The sequence below is a fragment of the Seriola lalandi genome, unplaced genomic scaffold (genome assembly GCF_002814215.2).
Source record: "Seriola lalandi dorsalis isolate HSWRI2012SDOR001 ecotype SW California unplaced genomic scaffold, Sedor1 jcf7180002054955, whole genome shotgun sequence".
NCBI lineage: Eukaryota > Metazoa > Chordata > Actinopteri > Carangiformes > Carangidae > Seriola > Seriola lalandi.
The window spans coordinates 1,440,464-1,462,773 of NW_019525506.1; the positions used below are offsets into that span (position 1 = coordinate 1,440,464).

At 39.9% G+C, this 22,310-nt stretch overlaps 1 protein-coding gene across 2 annotated transcripts in view; it reads left to right on the forward strand.

The window, feature by feature from the left end:
- Window positions 1–22,310, forward strand: part of grid2 (glutamate receptor, ionotropic, delta 2) — a 467,345-nt gene that overhangs the window by 326,474 nt on the left and 118,561 nt on the right. For both annotated transcript variants that reach the window (XM_023395024.2, XM_087170650.1), the window contains exon 8: window positions 860–979. In XM_023395024.2, the coding sequence (XP_023250792.1) occupies window positions 860–979 (120 nt within the window). The remainder of the gene's footprint in view (window positions 1–859; window positions 980–22,310) is intronic.

A 22,310-nucleotide genomic window follows, 5' to 3' on the forward strand; every position in this document is an offset into this window, starting at 1 on the left:
TATCTTCGACAAGAGAGGCCACTCAACTTCAGTAGTTTGGAAATATTTTGGCTATTTACAGTCCGACAAAAATCAGAGCAATGTGCAAACTGTGCTGGAGACACGTTTCATAAAAGACAGGCAACACCACAAACCTGTTTCATCATTTTAAACTGTATCACCCGTTAGAACACACAGAAAGTAAGAAATTACAGGCCCAAACGGGTATTAGTGGACCCTCGTCGAGCGCCAGGCCAGTACATAATGCAGGTCTTCCTTGTCTATTTATTTTTTTATTTATTTTGCAGTACGAGCCATGTCACATGTGAGCTGTATCACACTGCAGAACTTAATTTTCTATTTACTTTGTTAAGTAAAAACGACTGAAAAGGATTTTGATTTTAAAGATGCATATTTTAACATATTGTGAATGTTTGTCATGTTCTGACTAAATGGAACAGTTTAAAACCACAATTGAATGTCTGGTTTCATCAACTTTTACTCAGGAGCAAAAATCAGCCTTTAAACCTGAAAGAAATAACGATGTGGCATTTATTGTAGTAAATATTGATATCAACTGATATGGAAATTTTTATCGTTTTGGCCATGTCATCCAGCCCTACGTATGTGCACACAGACAGAATCACACATATTTTAGTGTATTACATCAGACACATTGTACTTATTCAGTATCTGCACTTGCTAACGAGATATAATCATTTCATAAAGGACGGACGGATGATTCATTTCTCATTTTCATTGTGATCAGTTATCATATCTGATCTTAAGGTTGATAAAAAACATAATGTAACATTAATCATGAGGTTATTGTAGCCTAAATCTTGTGGTGAAATAAAAACATTTCTTCTTGTCCTTGCAGTTCGGAGTGAGTGGCCTCACCAGCTTCCTGGAGTTCACTGACAATGGCACTAACCCCAACATCTTTTTTGAAATCCTGGGAACTAATTATGGAGAGGACAGGGGAAGAGGAGTCAGTAGGGTAAGTAGTTAAAACAGAACCCCTGTGCAGTGTGCAACTGTGGGCGGAGAGGGAATAATTTCTGCTCTAACACACAGAGTGGATTTACATAATTCCTGGATTTACCAGGGAATTTCAGTGCACCTGCTCTCTACATTATTTTCATCTCATATTTATTCAGGTATTTCCTTCCTCGTGGCACTGTGTTGCAGAGTGCATCATGCTACCTTTCTCTATTTACTTCCTCTGTATAGGATTGTTTTATTTAAACCCTCTATTATTTTGGCAGAACAAATGCACAGATGCAGTTAAAGCGTTTTTACAGTTTTTATCACCTTCATTTCACAGTCTTCTCCTTTGTTTTCCTGTGTTTGCTTTGTTATTTTGTTGTTTTTCTGTACACCAGTAGGATGCAGCATTAGCCCAGCAACTCACCCCCCCCCCCTCCATAAAGCTTGGTGTTAATTGGATTAATTAGAAGCATTTTCAAGTGGTATTTGGTAATGACACATGCATAATGAATTTTAAGAGGCCTCATGAAAGACATCTCTTGCCCTTACAGGCATGTACTCACACATTCATAACACTGTTTGTTTATTGATTGATTTTGCGTGTGTGTGCGCGCGCATGTGTGTGTGCATGTGAATGTGTGTAGTTTACTGGCTGTCTACATGTGCATGCATGGTTGTGGATGTGTCAGTAAAAATATATTCAGTGACTCTGTCAGCTTATGCTGTAAAATCAAATCTTGTATGTAAATTGGGTATTTCCTATATAACTAATTCTGTTATTATATTTGATATTGTTATGTTCAGTGTAAATTACAATACACAACACTAACTGTATATATGGATAAGCAGGAAAAGGAAATTATAGATTGCTTTTTTTTCTCACTGTTGTAGTGTTTTGGACATTCCTGATGCACTGGGCTCAGAAAAGGCCTCAGTTTTGGTGAATTATGCATACAGCTGTGAAAACATTAGATGTGAGTGAACATCTGAAACCCAGACTTGCAATGCATAATCCTTCATAAAAATCAGCAAAACACAGAAACATCCATGTGCACAGGTGGGGCATATACATGCACTTCACACATACACATCTACCAATGCACAAAAATAAGACACACACACTTTGTCTGTCCTCCATACCAGAGGGAACTCTTAACAGATAACCGTGGAGATAGTGAGCTGTGATTATGGATAATGTGGTGAGACAACAACATAACGCAGCATGCCATCACAGACAAAATTAATCTTTAAAGCACAGCATAATTACATTAAGGCACAATTCCCTAATCACAGAGCATAATTACTTCTGAGGGAATTAAGGCACTTGTTATACAGTAGTCCTGCCACCGACCCCCTTAATACTCTGAACATTTGTTGGTCTGTCGTTGGGATTCAATTAAATTCATACATGGCATCAAATGACTAAAAAGAGACTGATATTCCTCTCCGAGTGCCAGTATATTAACTTTCCTTTGTAGCTGAATCGTGACTTTCCAAATGGTGAGGGGCACTCTAAAATGCTCTTCATTCAGAGCATCTAACCTGCAAGAAAAGCATGGCACAGAAAAGATTAGTGAAAATAACCTGGCTCTGACCACACCACCACCAACAAGAAAAGCCAGAGAAATGCCCCGGTTGACCCAGTGTGTGTGTAAATGTGTGCAAAGGAAAAACTAAAAGAAAATGAAAACCTCGATGTACCAGGAGAAAATAAAATACTAACCATCTCGGGCTGTTCAAGCACTTCACTTGTGTAACCGTGAGGATGTTACAGAAAAGTCGGCTTTAAGTATAATATAAATTCAGACCCGTTTCCTTTTCATTGCGGTGGACAAGGATGACCTGCTATGTATGTAAAATAGTCTCTTCCTCTGCAGGATGAGCCTGAAAAGACAGGTTAAAGGTGAATAAAGACCTTGATGTAAGTTGATGATTATGAAAAGTAAGCCTGTCTCTCTCACCTCAGGTTAACATCTTCCCTTTATGTTTTGATGGCTCGAGTGACAACACTTCATTCTCAGGTTGATTATACTGTATGAATTACCACCGTGCAGTGAAGATGACTTTCTATTGTAAGGCAAGGGTTGTGGTGCTCCAGTTACAAGGGACACAATACCTTCCTAATAATTTGACATGATGAAAAAAGATAAAAAAAAACTGAAGTTACTTGAGCTATAAATATGTAGAAATATAGAAATATGTCCATATACTTTATCTTTTTGGAAAATAAAACTGACCTCGGTGTGACGCACTGTTCAATGCAACTTTTTGTCTAAGAAAGCAAAAATCCCAGTAAGACCAGTGTAAACTGAGCATTCCTATTTAGTGTTACCTATACACATCTGCCAACATGCTAACTAGATCATGAATTATTGGTTAAGGTGTGGTATATTATAGAAATAGTAATAAGATGAACTAATATTTTATGAATTGGCTTGTAATCACAATTAGCAAAAGCAGTCAGCAGCCGCAATAACTTTTCAACTTTTTCTTCTCATTAAATAACATGGTTGAAAGACGTGGGGATGAAGCTTTTCATCTGGCAACACAGTGGATTTTTTTCTAGAGCAGCTGCTGGTCAGGGAACCTGTCAGAAAGAGCTTAATGTATTTTTCAATTCAGTTTGACATTTTAGAAATGCTAGGCCTAATAATGGCTTTATAAGACTATAGTATAATATATATATATATATTTTTTATAATTTTTTTTTTTTTTTTTACAGATTGCTCACAAATATCCTTTAATTTAACTTGTAGTAGGTTGGGTGGGTGGGTGGGTGGAACAGTGTTAAATCAGGGATTGAAGATTGGGAAAGAGGGTGCGAGGCCCCAGCTGTGCAGTGGATGAGTGCAAGGTAAGGAGGGGGAGGAGAGGCGGGGTCAGGGGGGGCTATTTATTTCCCATTGGAGATGATTTAGACAGGCATGTCCCTGCTATAGGCTAAACCCTTAGCAGGGTGCTAGCCCGCGGAGGAGGCTGCAACATGTCCCACCTTGAGTAGCCCAAAGACCGTCAGGAGGGGGCCAGTTCACTGTAGGTTTCAAAGCCTGTACGGGTAGTAAAGACTAACATAAAGAGTACTGAAGCAATTTCTATCAAACTTGGTGGAGGGATGGGGCGTGGTCCAGGAAAGAGCAGAAAGATTAAATTTTAGTGCTGATCCTGTAAAAGGGGAAGATTTACCCATTTGCCATTTGTGTTTACCCCTGTCCCCTCTGCCTGGTGTGTCTGTTAACGTTTTAACGTTAACCTATTTAGCATTCACCTTGGTCACATGATGCAGTAGAAGCTTTATCTACTAAATATTTGATCCTTAGCATTTGTAAACCTTTCTTAGACCAACCTTTGTTCTATTATTTAGTCTTTACTCTGTGGTAATTTTGTGTGTTAATGGTTGTGGACACTGAGGTTTCCCTTGACAATGACCTTTCCTAGAAGAAACATGTCTAACTTTTGAACCAGATTAAATTAACATTGGTTATTTTTCTGAATAAATTATAGATCATCTCTCTCTCTCTCTCTCTCTCTCTCTCTCTCTCTCTCTCTCTCTCTCTTCACCTCACCTCATCCCTGCGTCATGTGCATTAACTTTCATACCATATGAAGCCAAATGTATTTCTGTTGTATCTGATTGCTTTCAGGACGACGATGCGTCTTCTAAAAACTATGGATAATGGGTGCATCACCATGCATTTTCTATAGGGAAGCCATTCAGTGTCTGCATCAGCAAGATTTCTGAATTATAGACAGCAGGCTCCAAAGAGCCCAGCTGCATTGAAGCCACTGGGATACTGACATATAAAGTGTGTGTGAGTGTTTGTGTGTGTGTGTGTGTGATCATACCATTAACAGTATGCATAATCCTCCAATTACAGTATTAACTCTACACTCTGTTCAGAATCCCCCTTAACCTGAGCTTTCTTTGCTCCGCTCCATCACTGCTCTCTCTCCTCTTTGAGTCTTCTTTCTTATCCCTGCTGAGAATCTCATTAATGACAGCCACACAGTCCAGCTTCTTTTGTTTTCTTTTTGTTTTGTTTTTTTGTTTTGTTCTCCTGTCTTGAGTTATTCTTCTGAGGACCTCTCTCTTTCTTCCCAACACCCTTCCCTCTTCATCTTTCCCTCTCTTTTCCCTGCCTCTGTCCTGCCTGTCACTTTGTGAATCTTCCACCTCTCCCCTATCAGCTGTCACCTTTTTCAATCCTCAATCCCTTGTCAGGACATTTATCCCCATCATATTTAACACGTATGCATACAGTTGTCTAGTGATAATGATAATAGGAGACACCTGAGATCGGTCATAATTATTACTGCTGCACTGTGGTAGAATTGGCTTTCTGCTCCATTAACTTCATACAAGGGAGCCTATATCTCTCTCTATACACATCTACAGGCTTGCCAGGCTCCACTGCTCCTTTATATGTAGGCGACAAGTCTGCCATGTGTAATTGCTTCGTTAGCTATCTGCGACATCTTAAATGACTTCAGAGTGAAAAAACGGCATCAGATTTATACTTGAGAACCAGCACAATAAAAAAAAAAAAAAAAAAAAAGGTTGTGCGTAAGCGGAAAAAAAGAGGAGCATGTGGAGGGGGAGGGGATGGTGATGAGTGAAAGGAGAAAGACTGATACGTTGCTAAATTAAGGAAAGGTGTACATGTGAAGAAGAGAAGGATAAAATGAAACGGGCAGAACAGCTAGAGAGACAGCTAGAATGGAGATAGATGACCTAATCCAAAGAGGTCGCAGACAAGAGATAGAAACGACAGCACAAGTCATAATAGAGCCACGATCATTACACTCCCAGCCTCTCACCCATGCTCGTGCTCTCTTTTCTCTCTCACATCAGCACATATCCGCCATCTTTTGGTAGAGAGATAGAAATATTCTCCTCTTTACAAGAACCAATGGCCTGCAAACTGCACTGTTCTTAAATTGAGGTCACCTTCAATTATCATCTCCAGTCTCATCTGACATATGTGGTAAATTATGTTAAGTGACTTCAGAGAGTCACAGGACCTTGGAAGCACCCTCAGAGTCCTGTCACCGTGCGAGAAACATTTGCTTCCATTACATGTTTTGAACGATTGAAAGACATTTTTTAATGTGATGGCTTAATGTGCCCACCAGCTCTCAAACACACGTAATAGCTGCATATCACTTGGGAACGCATGCAAGCTCTTCCAGACACACACACACACACACACACACACACACACACATACACACACACACATTTGCATAAATCTTCTGACATGTTTGGAAATGCTAAGCTAACCCTTTTGGCTTTGCATGCCAATTAATGTCTGTCTGCTCAACTGTCAGTAGAGAAAAACTGGGTTTCCTCTACTCTCAACAACTAAACACAGAGTTAAAAAGAGTTAATTATTATTGACAGTTTCTTTTCGATGGCCAAGCCACAGTGACATCCAAAGATGTTCTATTCCTTTTTGTAAAATATAACAGGGCATAGATATTATCCACAGACACAAACAGTTGATTAAGTTACCGGTGTGCAAAATCTGAATCAAGCTTCTCTGTAGTTCAAGTGCTCGTGGAAAGAATTCAGTGGATTTTTGTGAGCACTTTGTGAGCAACAAGGACTTAAATCTTTTATTTAACCTGTCCCAGCTCTATCAAATTTATAGTACGTAGTTGCTTTTTTTTCCATATATTTCTTTTCATTTTTTCATGGTTAGTGTTACATAAGGATAAGAGTTTTATTTTTAAAGAGCTTTTCTTTGACATTGTAGTCTATGGGGACAAACTCCATATCTGAACAAATTATAAACATACTGAGGTGCACTTAATGGATGGCCTTTGCATGCTTTTCTTTTATGGGAGGGGGGTGGGGAGGGGGGTGGGAGGCTTATTTGAGAGAATACCAGGTCTTACTTTGGCAAAACACAATACCCTAAGATGTGGATATCAACTTCCGGCTGTTTTTTGTTTGTTTTTCTTAAACACTCACCTGTTATTGGTTTACAGACTAATATCCTGTTGTAGGTGTCAGTTCAGATGTGACTTTCATCCGCTCAGTAGTAGACCAGGACTCATCCAGATATCAGCTGTTGAAATCAAATGTCTGAAATGTGAGCAATGGATTTTATAAGGTTGGGAGCCCAAACTAATGGTGACTTTGTCATACCTTGACAAAAAGTCTACATCAACCCTGTCTCCTCAAAATTACATTTCTCTACAACTAAACTGCAACAACAGATAAGTTTTGTAGGAAACTTAATCACTGGCTGGATTGTGTTCAGAGACAACCTATTTTTTGGATGAATAAAGTGCTACATTTATTTATTAACTTTCCAAATGCATACATTCACAACACACCGTAATCATGTTAATCAAAAACGTCATCCAGTCACAGTTATGTTGTTGTCGTTGCTGAGTCTTTACTGCAAAACCATAAGTTAACCTCATGATGGTGCTAGAAAAAAGTGTTAAGGGATCACTGATGTTATTAGGATGCATCTTCTGGGGACCATGACTGTGCAGAAAGTTTGTGCCGTTATACTTACTTAACTAACTCACTAAATAACAGTCCATTACACTGGTCCTTCTTGATGTTGAGATACTTAACTGGATGAGTGAAAAGTTTTTTTAAAAGTTTACCTGCTGGATTTGGGAGATGTAAAGTCACTAGGATTCATCTTCTGGCCACCTTGAATGTCTACTCAGAATTTCATGGCAATCCAGCCAGTAGTTGTGTAGATATTTCAGTCTGGACTAAAGTGATGGACTGATCAACCAACCGATATTGCCATTCCTAGCGCCATGCAGCTAGCATGACTAAAAAAAAACGGTTCTGATAAAATCAAAGTCTAAGGACAGATTATACATAATGTACAAGTGCGTTTGAAGCAGTTAATTTAGTAGGTAGAGAATACACAAATAGCTGTTTAACAATGAAACTATACAAAAGAGTATACCAGTGTTTCAAAGTAAGCGCAAGGAAGTTTTGCTCAGAGCTAAAATACTAAATAAGGCCAGATCAAGATTTCTGATATCAAATATGTTACAGCTGCTATGAAGGAAGAAAGCATAATAAGGTGTTTAATGAATTCTGATTTTTCACACAGAGCATGCAGATGGTGTACAGCAGCCTCTCACCCATGCTCTGATCATGGAACAAAAGAGCGAGAATTCAGCTCTAAAGGGCATGTTAGCAAGCGCTATTTTAGGGAGGTTAGATGAGGGGCAACACCAATGGAACTGATTATTACAATTATGTAAAAAAGTCCTAGAGGGTGAGATAGAGAGGGTGATAAGGAAAAAAGAGGGAGGTTAGAGAGGAGGTACCCGATGAGTCACATCGATAAAAGGCAGAAAGAGAGATGGCCATTATGTGAGGCAGAAAAATGAAACGGGTAGTAAGTTAGAGAGGAAGTAAAGTAAAATAAATAAATCAGAAGGAGAGAGAAAGCAAATCTCGTTAAAAACATGCAAGAAGTGAAGGGCGGAAAGATAGTGACAGAAAAAAATATCTCCAAGGGGAAAGATCCCTATTTCCCTCCAATTTTCCATCCTATTAGGTAGATTTGCATGTATCTTTATTCAGCATGTCTCCCCCACCTCCAGGCCAGGTGGGAGATTGCGGAAAGGATGGAGGGGGCAGGACGTGGAAGAAGGAGAGATACAGTAAAAAATGCATGGATGAAAGCGAGATGGGAAAAGGAAAAGAAACAGGAGGGAAAACCAGAGGAGCCAAGGAGGAGAGACGAGAGGACATCATTGATTTGTCCTGCTTCACAGATTCTTTCCCCACCACTTCTCTCCTTCTCGGTCATCTCACCTCATAGTGGTCTATGTGTTTTATGTGTGCGAGTGTGTATGTGCACGCGTGCGCGAGTACGTGTGTGAGTGAAAGACAGAAAGTGTTGAAACTATCTTCATGAGGTATAAGATGTTAAAATCTAGGAGTCATTCTGACTTCTTCAAAGCACATCACAGCCCTTCTCTTTCTTTACACACCCACTGGTTCAAAGATGCTGTTCAGAGAGTCTCTGTGCCCTTTTCACTACCTTCCCCCTTTCCATTTTCTTTGCCTCTCATATTGGATTATTTTTGCATTTATTGCAAGGTCTATCGTGATGCCATCATCTGGTGTGAAATCAGAAACTGCATACTAAAGAACAAAGTTCAAACAAAAGATGTTTTTTAAAACTGCAATAAATGCATTCTGATCAATATCTCCATGTTAAGTACTTGGAGTATTTAGTACTGGACCCTTTTCTTGATTCTTTATGTTTAAGATGCGTTTTAAGCATACAAACAGTTTTTGGAATACTTGACATCTAGTGTTTTAGTATTATGAATTGTTTAGCATACTGAATTTTAAAACTCACGTTTAGTTCTCTGCCATCTGTTGAATTGTTGTGAGCCAGAAAATCGATATTCAGGGTAGAGTTGAGGAAGGGCAAACAAGTGCCCAAAAAACACAGCTTAGTGTTGAACTGCTGGGAACCTTAACATCTATGCTTTTGTGGAACAAATTATAACCAGCCAACATAGAAAAATTATTGGCTTTGAAATTGCAAAGGAAGTAGTGTTTTTTTTTTTTCCATTCATTTCAATACAACCAAAGCTTTTGGACAACATGTAGCCATTAAAAGAACAAGTACTTCTACATGTTCTGCAACACTTAGCTGTGGTGTTTGCTACTTGCTATGGAGAGCCTTCATTAATTTTTACAGTGGGCCTGTGGGTGCAAGAGCACTTGAGCTTAGTTTTCCATTTAATGTTACAAAACAGTTTTATTTGGAACCCCTGCTATGTAACACCAGCTCTGCATCAACTGAGCAAAAATATTTCAAAGCCATTTTCAATAAAAGACAATGCAACAGTGACAGTCTGATGTGTGGTGACGGAGCCTGTCATAGAATATTGCGCATGTTTAAAATGCTCTGACATTTTTGAGAAATACACTTGTTTTTCTTTTTGGAGTCAGATGAAAATCTTTTTTTTTTTTTTAAGTATATTTTTTTGGGCTTTTATGCCTTTAATGGACAGCACAGTGGAGAGTGACAGGAAACGGGGAGGCAGAGAGAGAGGGGGAATGACATGCAGTGGTCAGTGGCCCCGGTTCGAATCCCCATGCGGGATTCGAACCGGGGCCGACTGCAGCGAGGACTGTAGCCTCTACACATGGGGCGCCTGCTTAAACCACTACGCTACACAACGCCCCGAGTCAGATGAAAATCTTGATATTAATTTAATCTCCCTGTATTCAGTACAGACATGATGTGTTCAGGACACGTGCAGCCTAGCGAACCACAAACACTGGAAGTACGGAGGAACTGCTTGTCTTGTTCCGTCAAAGGTGCCTCCAATAAATTATGCATTAATACATGTTGACAAAGAAAATGAAACGACATGCGCTAACAAGCTGTTAGCTAAGCCACAGCTCAGCCCAGCGATAGCACACACCATCTCGTGAGTCTTCTTCTCATGCTGAAGTTGTTGGCTTTGCCCAGGTGAAGTGTGGATGTATTGGCAGCGAGATAGATCGTTTCTCTTTTGACTAAGGTGAGCCGAACCAATCTTGCTACTGAACTCACAGAGATTAAACAGATATTGATCTTCTCATTTAACTCCCAGGCAGAGAGCAAACAAGCATCCCAAAATGTTGAAGTATTCCTTTCAGTTCTCACTCTTATCTTTTTTCCTGTCCTTCTCTGAAGTGTGGCTCGGGCAGGGGTGCTAAAAAGCTATTATTTGAACCTTTGTAATAACAGCTTTTATCCTTGTTAACTCATGAATACTTGAGTATTTGCCGGCATCTTCTGTTGCTTGATTGATGTTAGCGATTTGTTGTAGCTGGAAGGTCGTGTCAATCACGAGTGAACACACATGCACTGACCAGCAACTTATATTCTGGGTGACCACAGCACAGTGGACACTGGACACAAATTGAAGCTGACAGACTGCCTCTGGTGTCCTTGGATCAGCTTAAGTGTGGCAGCGCATGTGAATTTTTGCTGTGTGTGTGCCTGTATATTTGAGAGAGAAGAGAGATATCAAAAAGCATAGAGAAAGGCGGAAAGAGGGAGGGGAGAGAGATACAGAGGAATAAGGGAAGCAAATAAGTGAAGCAAACAAATATGAAAACGCAGAGGAGTAGGAGACAGCATTTTTTACCTATTACCTGCTGTCACACAAACCCCATTGGGAAATTCATTGTGGTGCCAAACAAAAAGTTGTGTTGAGTTGAGTTGTGTAAACAGTATGGGTAACACCAAACACTAGCCCGACAGCCACTCGTCTGTTTCTCCTTTTGTTGAGACAAGCCAGGAGAAGTTTTATTCCCCTGATACTCTACTGTCAATCCTGTCTCACGTCTCAGCCACGACAGATTCTGTGCAGTGACATAATGAAACCAAGCATAAGCATGCTGATTTTCAAGGAAATGCTGCTACTGTATGGGTGCATGCATATGATAAGGTTCCGCTGTATATTATCATTTAAAAAAACTCTGGAGGTGATGCGCTGTAAGAGCTCCCAGGCTTCTCGTGGAAAGAAAGAAAGAAAAGCAAGCACGAAAGAAAGGATGAAAGAATGGCAGTGCCATTGTGTGTGTGCACATACAGAAGTTTTCATTCGGCTCCCTACCTATTTCTGGAATACTGTAGGCACAACTGTCTGTAGAAAAGCTGTGCCTGAAAAGAAAAACATACAGAGGAGCGCTCAGGAAGTCAGCGTTATAAATCTCTGATGCCAGCCTCCTTCACCTTGTTGATTCGGTGCACCACTGTGTTGCAGTGAAGTAAGAGATATCCCTGTCTGCATTTTAACAGGAATATTCCCTTTTTTTAAACCATATTTGTAAAATGGAGTTCTGAAAATGTTTTTTTTATTTAGTTTTGATTGTTTATAATTTTACATGAGCCTTTTGATCCACTTGTATATTCTGTCAGTAAATACTCATTCATCGTGACTCTAAGACAGACCGCTGTAAATGAACACAGATGACATCCAGGCAGGGAGGAGAGAATCACTTCCCAATCTCTCTGTATCTGGGATGTCATGATATTAATACAACATTACTCAGGGTTGTGTTTGACAGGCATGTCTTGGTCGATGGAAGAATAAAGGTTCAGGGAGATTAAAAGAAAGTGGTGGTAGGGAGGCTGGTCAGAGAGCTGTGTGAAGTGGTGGGAGGGTAGGAGGATAGGGAGGAGAAAAAAACGAAGGAGCCATGTTTGAGCCCTCAAGCTAATGTTTTTATTTAAGTCATGTCAAAGAGATGTATGGATGGATGAGTACAGAGGGGGAATGATGGATGGACAAAGGGGGGAAAAAGAGGAATAGGGAGATGAGATGGGTTGTCAGTCCTTGGGTTAATCTTGGCTACATAGTGGATGGATGAATGGATTGACAGGAATGGGGATGTGAAGGCGAGACAAGGGCGAGGCCTAATTGCTTGTGACGTGGTTGTAAACATGGCAACTACTAAGCTGGCATCAGAGAATGAGGGAGGGATCAGTGGCAAAGAGATCAGAGTTAGAGAGCAGTGGTATCTGACCCCCAAGGTTGTGTCCTCGTGTTCAACACACCTTGGCTTTGTGAATGGGAGCAGACATCTGGCCCGCAGAGAGGTTCTTTTATTTTTTTTATTGGCAAACCCTATTTTCACTGGCAGTTTGCACGCCCACCTAAAAGTAGAGAAATGGGAACAATAAGTCAAATACTGGAAAGGGGCTGCAAAGGTCAACTAAAACAATATTAAAGAAAGATTGCTGACACTGATTGAATATAAGGTGCTCAGATTTGACAAATTGCTTATACTTCTAAATCTACCAATTGTCCAAGGAGCCAGTAATAGGTAAGATTAAAAAGAAATAAAGAGACTGAGTGACATGTAAGGAAAGCATGTGGCGAACTAGACAGCTGCCTTGGTGAGTAGTACCTGACATTACCTTACTTAACCATGAACTTGGCAAATTTCCCACAAACTTTCCACATTTTCTTGGAGCTAAATCTGTGCTGGATCTGTGTCAAATTTTTCCGCTGGCACCAGCAGAAGCAAATCCTGCTGCGATGATGTAACTGATGAAGGAGCTTTGTGAATTGATGAAACCCATCAGCGCATCAGTCTCACGTGGGTCTCTTTTCAACATCGTGTCCGTAAGACACAATTATGACTGGTTTTAGTCACCAGTAAAAACCCTGCCTTCTCTGCACACAAACAGCACTCTGTAAGTCTTGACCTGTTGTCTAAACACGACTGTGCAAAGAGTATTTTTGTTTGAAATCATATCTACAAATCCCAAAGTATAAATTTGGTAAGAAATTCTAGATGCTCATTGTTCTCATAAGTGCAAACATAAATTTAGAGACACTCAAGTGCACTAAAGAGAGGGTTAGAGAAACAAAGAGTAGCTGTATGACTGTAGTTCTTAGGTGTAATCCTGCCTCTAGAGGCCAATCATGGCTTCTTCACTCTTCCACAGAATAATCAGTAAATATTGGCTCAAAGCTATTAAGAACACCAGCCAATTATTCCCCCTTATAATTACTAAGACCTCATTTTCACTATGAAGTTTTTTCATCACACATACACTTACCATGATAAGAGTTCCCCAGGCAGCAGTTAACCCCTTAAGAGCCACTTTACTATCTCAGTAAGGAAAACATTTTCTTTAACCCACCCATAATGCTATAATGTCCAAACTATAGGAGAGGAGCACCATCACATCACACTATACATCTACTCCTCATTAAAGCTGCAGCCTGCCCTTACACAGGTGGATGTGGAACTGGATATGTACTTTGTGTCTCAAAGCACCGGCTGCATATAACCGAGGACCTGTGCTTTCTCTTGCCTTCAGCCCAGTATTTGCAGGGATAACATGTAATCCCTATGCCCCTAAAAGGATAAAGAAATTAAACACAACTGAATGCAGGCGATCTACTGATCAAAATGTGTTGTTGGTCCAGTCAGCTGATGCAACAACTTGTCCTTGTGAAACCTTAGACTTGTGAATGTGTACTTTTCCACTGAAGGGTACCAGTTTTCAAAACTTCTCTTAAATGTGGTTTAATCTAGCAGTGTTCATTTCTAAAAATGAGATCAATTTCTCTTTATTTTTTATTTCCTTTTTTATTTGCTGCCCCTGGTTTGTCTTCCCCATTCCCTGATATACACACACATACACTCACACCACAGCCTATCTCAGTCTAGCAGGGGAATGAATACCAAACAATCATATCATGGAATAATCTGAGTGAATCACCACATGCCTACAGTAGATTTTCTCATAGGCTTAATAAGCATAGGCAAGAGGGATTTACGGTGTGTATGTTCCTGTGTGTGTGTGTGTGTGTGTGTGGTTACACATACTAAAGTGATTACAGTGGGGGGGGGGCAGATTTGCATTGGTTTGATATGCCATCCATCTTTCCCTCCCTCTTCTTCCTCCTCTTGTCAGCCCTCCCTCCTTCATTTCATTTCATTTCCTCTCCTCTCATCTCTTTTCCTGTCATCTCATTCTGTGCCTCACCCTCTCTCGTTCTGCCTTCTCTGACTTCGCAATAGGGCCTTTTAGGTGCGAGCTTTCACTGGGCCACTGAATTATGTTAGGGTGTGACTATCCACGCTGTTTCTCTGCTCTATCTGCCTTTGTCTTAATTCTCCAGCCTCAGAAATGCCCACACTAATGCTGGTAAATTTGTAAACATCTCTTTTTCTCTGTTTATCTTCTTCTCTATATAACCTTCCATTCACAACAAGTCAGCATTTTCTAATCCTGAAAACTGGCTTTTGGGAAAAGCTCCCCTAATTTGACAAATTTGAGAACGCCAATTTGAAGTTGCAATGTGAATAATAAAGACGGAAGTCTTTGATTGTCACCTTGTCAACACTCTGCAAATGTAGCCTAAGTACTTTCGCTTAGCAGTAATGTTAAGGAGACAACCGTCTGGCACCTCCAACTTTTTCTGTGATCACTTATTCTGTACAGTATGTCAGCACATGCTCCCGTTGTATGTGTATGGGGAAGAATGTTAATTAATTGTTAATCTTACTTTGGACAAATGTGCATACCAAATGAATCTTAACAATATTGTGTGATTGGCCATTTTGAAACACAAAATGAAATAAAATGAAAAATCAGCCAGGGGCAGAAAGAACAGAGGATTTCAGCAAGAAAAGGAGTAAAAAGAAGTTTTTATTTCAGATTCTGTGCCAGATGGATTGTGGGCAGAAAAGTTTCAGCAGGTAAACTCACTAAAGAGCTCTTTCAACCTAACCGCTCTTGAAATACAGAAAAAAAGAACAGTCACAACCTCATATGTGCCTTAGCACAACACACACAACACACACACCAAAGGAATGCATTGGCATTAATTATTCAAACTGTTGATTGTACGCTGTTCCTGTTATTGATCATTTTAAATGGAACAGTAAAGAACAAAGCATACAGCCACAATGATGTACTCAGAAAAGATAAAATCAATACAAAATGTTTCTAGATGAAGTCTAGAAGTGAATAGCATTTATTGCAGAAATTGACCAACAAAACATGGCAATGTGACGCAGATGTTGTTTCCCAATTTTTCTTTATTTTTCTTTGTCATTTTTGCAACAATTCATCGTTTGTCCAATTTGTTTTAATTATTAACAGCATTGATGTGAAAAATCCACCTTACTTTCTAACAGTTAAATTCCCTCTTGCTCCCTTTCTTACTGTACATTTTCTGTTCCTCGCTCTTTCCTCATCTATACTTCTCTCCCTCCATTTATCAGTCTAATACTTGACTCTTATCACAGCCTTTTTCTTGTCTCCTCTATAATGTCCCTCCTTCTCTCTCTCTCTTTTGCTCTCCCTCTCTTTCTCTCTGCCAGCTAGGGCTGCAGGCTTTCAGCAGAATTACAGCGTGTAAACCTCGGATTACAGCAGCCAGAGTCTGCCTAGCACTGCATGCCTCTTTGGATCACAAATATACAAGTGTGTGAATACACACACACCTCTTGCACATACACATGCAAGATATTTACATAGCCACGGACACACATGAACGTAACATTGTACATAGCACACAGGCATACACTTACTATGTACATAAACAGTATGAGTACACATTCTGGACACACACAGATTACTGCACAAACACCAACACCGTTCTGCTCCATCTCAAGTTCCTTAACTCCCTCTTTACTCCCCATGTCACAACCACAGCTAACTCGCTAGGGGATTAGCTCCCCTCTCCTTGCGTGTGTTTACCTAACTTCTCTACTTAATATTGCAGCAGTTTACTCCCAACTGGCCTCCCTGTGCTTCACTCTGTCACTGGTCACCTCCCTCCACTTAACACAAATTGTGAAGGACACATAAAGATCACTCATTTGCTTGGGCTCTCTTGACATTTCCTGCTGCGATGCCTGTGAGCAACCTTCTGTCCTAGAAATTATGTTTCTATATGACTACTTTGCAACACATTGGCATTTGCCAAGTCACAAAATGTTTATACTGAATGTGGAATATCTGTAAAACATTTACTGACAACATATTTGAATCACTTTTCTTTTCAATATCCTCCCTTGAAATACAGTATCTGCTCATAGTAGCTAAAGTATGCTAAAACCTTATGGATGTGTTGAAGCACTAGCTTGGATAATGTCAGGAGAAGATTGTGGTCTTGGTTAAATATTGAAAAAGTCAACAGAGACATGTTTACTTTAATATAATTGAACAGAAATGACTACCTTTTCCTAACCTTAATCAAAGTGCCTCTGTTGCCTGAACCTCACCTGACATGGGTCTTCTGTATCAAAGTCCTGCCCTTTCTACACCCACCATCCATCCCCACCACCTGCCTGCAACTTCAAAACATTTTAGTCAACGGAAAAAAACATTGCCAATGAACATGATACAGGTATCAATTGTATTTTCTGCAAAACATGTTTTGCAAAATACTCACTACTGTAATAAGTACAGTTCTAGATGAAGCTCAACCATGATAGTGTCTTTGCCAGGGCTTGGTGTTTGGAATTCACTGCGGGAAGCAATTCGATTGTGCAGGTGCTTAAGGGTTTTTGTTTATTTCAAGATACACACTTTTCATTTCATACCTACTTTTTGTCTGAAAGTTACCCTTCCTAGGGCAATGCACCTTCTGAAAATATATATTAGTTTTTCTGGGCAGGAAAGCTGTAGGCAGGGAATAGGTGAGAACAAAGAGACGAGCATTATGTGCTGTGAATTTTTTGCTTTTTTGATGTGAAAAGGTGGATCTACCCCTTTACACCACGTTAGTTCATCTTTATCTCTTCTTAGCTGCCTTATGATATTGCTGTTACAAGTGGCTTTAACCTCTTTTTTGTTGACTGTCCCTTTTTCTTACCCTAACCCTCAGTGCATGTGTGTGCCTGATGCCTAATGTGACTGCTGTTGTGAAAATTGCTGTTTTTTGCATATCCTTGATGATCTATCATTTATTTATTCATTTCTCTGTTCCCTATCTCTGCTTTCTGTGCTGGTTGTGCCTGTTGTCTCTTCCTGCTAGATGAGTGTCAGTTTACGGGAGAGGTCAAGACTTGTGTTAATGCAACAAAACGACTGCTTTTGGATATACCAGCCTCAGAGACAGGCCCTCGGTGAACAACAGGAATCAAAGTGACGGGTGACAGGACTGAATGTGTGTTTGTGTGTGTGAGAGAGTGTTGGACAGCTGAGAAGTGAAGGGTGCCAAGTGTATCCTGCTGCCAGGATGGCTGCAAAACAGCCCCTAACTGTCTACACGTGCGCCGCACACTCTCACACAGTCTTACAGAGCAAAGATGTCAGTGTCCATTTCTTCAGAGGTACAGTACATGACGCGCAGCAGTCAGCTGTCTACCAGACCTGTCAGGGCTTTAACAACCGAGTCACACTTACTGACTGACTGAGTGACCAGCTCACTGGATAGCTGACTGACTGGTTAATGCATTGAGTCAACGGACTGACTGTCAGACTGAGTGACACACTGTTTAGCTATGTGGGTGCAGCTAACGTTCTCTTAATGTATTTGTTGGGTGTAATTTTCTACTTCCTAAAGTCCCAAACTGCCTGTAGGGTTAAATGCATACCCGGAGATTTTGATTGATATTGTATGCAACAAATCCGCAGCCATTTGAAGTTTAACCTGTTACCAGATGCCCCCTGTTTTTGTGGGCCATCGGGAAAATAATGTTCTCAAAATAAAAAAAGGTTACTTTTCTTAAGCCTTTTTGATTACAGTCATAAACCTGGTCTCCTGTGAAAGGTAATTCTTTGAATTTTACAACCTAATACTCACATTGAATATAGGAGACAGTAAACCAAATTTACAGACACACAATGGTAGAAATGTAAGGTTTTTGCCTTGCCTGTCCCATAAATGTGCATTATACAACCCTAGTTGCACTAATTGTGTGGAAAACTTTGAAGTCAAAGCAACAAGTCTGAACCAATTCTGTGTCAACAGCTACCACAGTCACATAGGAATCCTAAAACACTTTGCATAGATAGAATCAGGAGACTTGATTGAGTCCAGTCCAGACCTGGACACACCTAAAGTAGCACTACTGGATAGGTGAAATGTAATATCAAAAAATTATTTCAGCAACAAAATAATTCTGTCTAACTGAAGCAGTGTAGTTTTTATACATCTTCATTTTTCTTTTTTATTAATTCTGCTGTGGTATGTTTCACCTTTCAAATATACAGTCAACTAGTATAGTGGTGATGCGATGAAGAAGAAGACACAGTAAATATGACCTGGTGCAGTCTCAATTATAAAACAGAATTCCATCTAGCAGTGAGCTTTATGTAGAACCTGCAAAAGGTTTCGTCAGAATTATGGCTTTCTGCTTCTCTAAGATAGTGATTCACAAAGTTTTAGTGATGATCTGGATAAATGCATTCATTTTTCTGACGATGTTAAATGAGGTTATGAGGACAAAAGTATAATCATGTTAAACATGTCGCCCCTCTGGTTTAAAACCATATTTCCAAGGCAAATTTCATTCCATTATCTCACCACACACGGTATGTGCATGTATAATTTCTAACCCCACATGTATGTGCATGTATTATTTATAACCCAGTGGTATTTAATAACTTTGGATGATTCCTGCTGTGCTTAACTTCACTCAACTGTCCCTATGGATTCACTTCTTCATCTGTTAATGCATCCTTATATCAGCCTGTGCATATATGTGTGTGTTCGTGTGTTGGCAGGCTCAGTACATGTGTAGGTTTGCATACATTTTCAGCCACATGCTGTCTCTGCCTGCATGCTTCTTCATTGATATGTGTGTGAAATCCTGCTAAGCAAATATAACAGGAGACAAACAGCACACACCAAGCCACAGGTTGAAATATTATAGACACCACCACACTTGAGTAAGGTAGCAATTTATGCCTCCCTGAGTGTGTGTATATGTGTGTATCTGTCTGTGTGTGTGTGCGCGAGAGAGAGACCTAAAGACTTAAATAGAGACATACTGTATGCCCACCTGCCTGCATTTATCCCAAGCACCAGACAGATGTGAGAAATGACTGAAGGGAGAGGAAGGCAGAGTGACAGAAAGCGACAGAGACAACAGACAAATAAAGTCGAGAACTTTTCCTCCTGTTAACTTTGCAGGTAACCCCTCTCAGGTCATACTTCTCCACTGAGTCTTCAACTTTTCAGCAATCTTCCATCAGTTTCGTCATCATCACACCATATTGTCTGACATCTCTCCCCTCATTTTCCTGTGGGAGGAGTAAAAGCAGTGACAGAGAACAGGAACATGAGCAAATGACTTTCCTCTCACCCCCACACCCCCAAATCTTTCACTTACTTTCTCTGTCTGCTGTCTAGTTCTCATTTTTTCTATATCTGTTTCTGTCTGCCTCTTCCTCTTTTTCTCACTTCCAATTCAAGAGAACACAAAAGACGAACACAATAAACACATACAGAGATAAACACACAAATTATGTAAACACCTTATCATTCATTTGTAATGCATTTATTTCTGATGAGGTGCCCTTGGAACTAACTATTTTTTTAGTTAGTTCAGTTTTACACAAACAAATTTATTCTCATTTGCAAAGAGATGTTCTCGGTACTGCATTGCGTTCATGATTTTCATTTATTAAGACAATAATTGATAAAACATTTGCTTCTTATTCAATTAAAAACAGATGCACAATAAATTAAATGATAATACAGTTTAATTATTAAGTTATTTACTCATTTAAAGTTTGGTATTTAAAAACACATTAAAGTAGAAAGTTTGAATTGTATGTACATACACCAAAACACCATCTAACCCTCCCTAACACATACACACACAGACACACATCTTCCAAACAATTCAAGCAAGCAATAAAACAGCTTGCAGCTCATCTGGGAAATCAGAACAGAGCTTGTTGTTGTCGCTATTGTAATGATCGGTTTATATAGACTGCTGTGTTAATGTGAGAGTGTGTGTGTGTATGTGTGTGTGTGTGTGTGTTTGTGTGTGTGTGTGGGTATATAAGAGGGAGAGAGAATGAAGAGAATGAGTATGAGTGAGCCTGCATAACCAAATGTACAATCTATTAAGGTCCTGACCAGATCATCTGCTATCAACCCACTCTCAGTCTGTTCTTTTTGTTGTTGTTTTTTGTCCTTTTTATCTTATTATTTTTTCCATCTCAGACTACTGATGTATGACTCATCGACACTTTACGTAAAGGAACATGTTCCTTAGTTATTCACATAAGGCCCTATTCAAACCTTTGACCTAGTAATATTCCACATCATATCCAAACTGTGTATACCTCATTCCTCTCTTACACACCTGAACCCCTGCAATCTGGCTGCTTATGATTTCTTGCTGAAATCTAAATTCTGTAAGCACCAAAGAATATCACCAAATAAGGGATCAACCAAATGGCAATTCTTAATAACAACAAAGAAATGTCTCACAGTAGCAGTTGAATTCAGTTATGTCGTGCATCTTAGTAGTGAAGTGATGAAGTAAGTTGAGTTGAAAGTTATGGATTTAGTCCACAAAACCCTTGAGTGGCTAGAATATGTATTGTATACTGTACATGCTGTTCCAACATGCCTTGTATATAGCTCACATGCTATTTGAATTTCATGAGCCTGATTCAGGTGATATCATGCCGCTGCTGCGCTCCTATTGGTCATATCCGAAGGTAAGGATAAGAGACCTATACACTGATTTGGGCTGGAGTACTTGCTGGAGCCAAAATTAGGCAGGTTTTCATTTACAATCAAGCAGTGTAGAGGGAGAACATACTGATTAGCCCATCTTCAATCAGTGAGGAGGAGATAATCAGTGAACCTTCTCTTCTATTCTAAAACATCATAGAGCAAAAGAGGGTGCAAAAAACCTCTGTTGGTTGAGCTGTCATGTGCCAACTTGTTCAGATTTTTGTATAAATCTATTCTGGCAATACGTGCTGTGTAAGCTAGATGTCCAGAGGTGCGGGGAAAACATCTCAAGTAACTTTCTTCTGCTGACTGACAATTTTTGTCTTGTCAAAGACATGGAAAAGAATATGCACAGTGTACAGATTGGCAGGACAATAATGTCATAAGCGTTGTGTCAAGAAATGTGCCACAAACTGTTCATTTATATTCATCAGGTTGCCAAGTACACAAAACAAATATATAGGACCAAAATGTATAAATAATCATTGGGACTTCAATGCAACATTTCAATGCAATGACCAGAACATCAGGGGAGGAGCTCAGTAGTGTTTGGAGACATAAGGTTATTTTTATCTACAGATATAAATATACAGTAATATTTAAATTCCAATAATTAGGGAAAAATCAGTAAAGAGTCTAGGTAGGTGGTACAAGGCAGACTTGAATGACGGAGAACAGGTAGTGCAGTTTCGGAAGGATGTTGCTGAGGGACTGGATAGAATAGATAAATCAGGGCTTCCAGGAAAGTTGAAACTGTGGTGTCTGCAGTTTGGGTTATTTCCCAGGCTGATGTGGCCACTGTCTGTATATGAGATTCCAATATCCACTGCAGAAAAAATTGAAAAATTAGTTAGCTTTTACATTAGGAAGTGGCTAGGTGTTCCTAGATGTTTAAACACAGTGGCACTGTATGGGAAAGGCATACTTCAGCTCCCAGTAACTAGTCTAGTGGAGGAGTTTAAATGTACCAAGGTTAGGACAGAGCTCCTGTTATCTGGGAGCAAAGATGCGGTAGTTAGTAAGGTGGTTCCAAACCCAATCAAGGGGAGAAAGTGGAATCCAAGAATCGCAGTGCAGGAGGCTGAAGCAACGCTTAGGCATACAGAGATTGTGGGTAATGTCCAAATAGGCCGGGGAGGCTTGGGGCTTGGCCCAAGCAAACC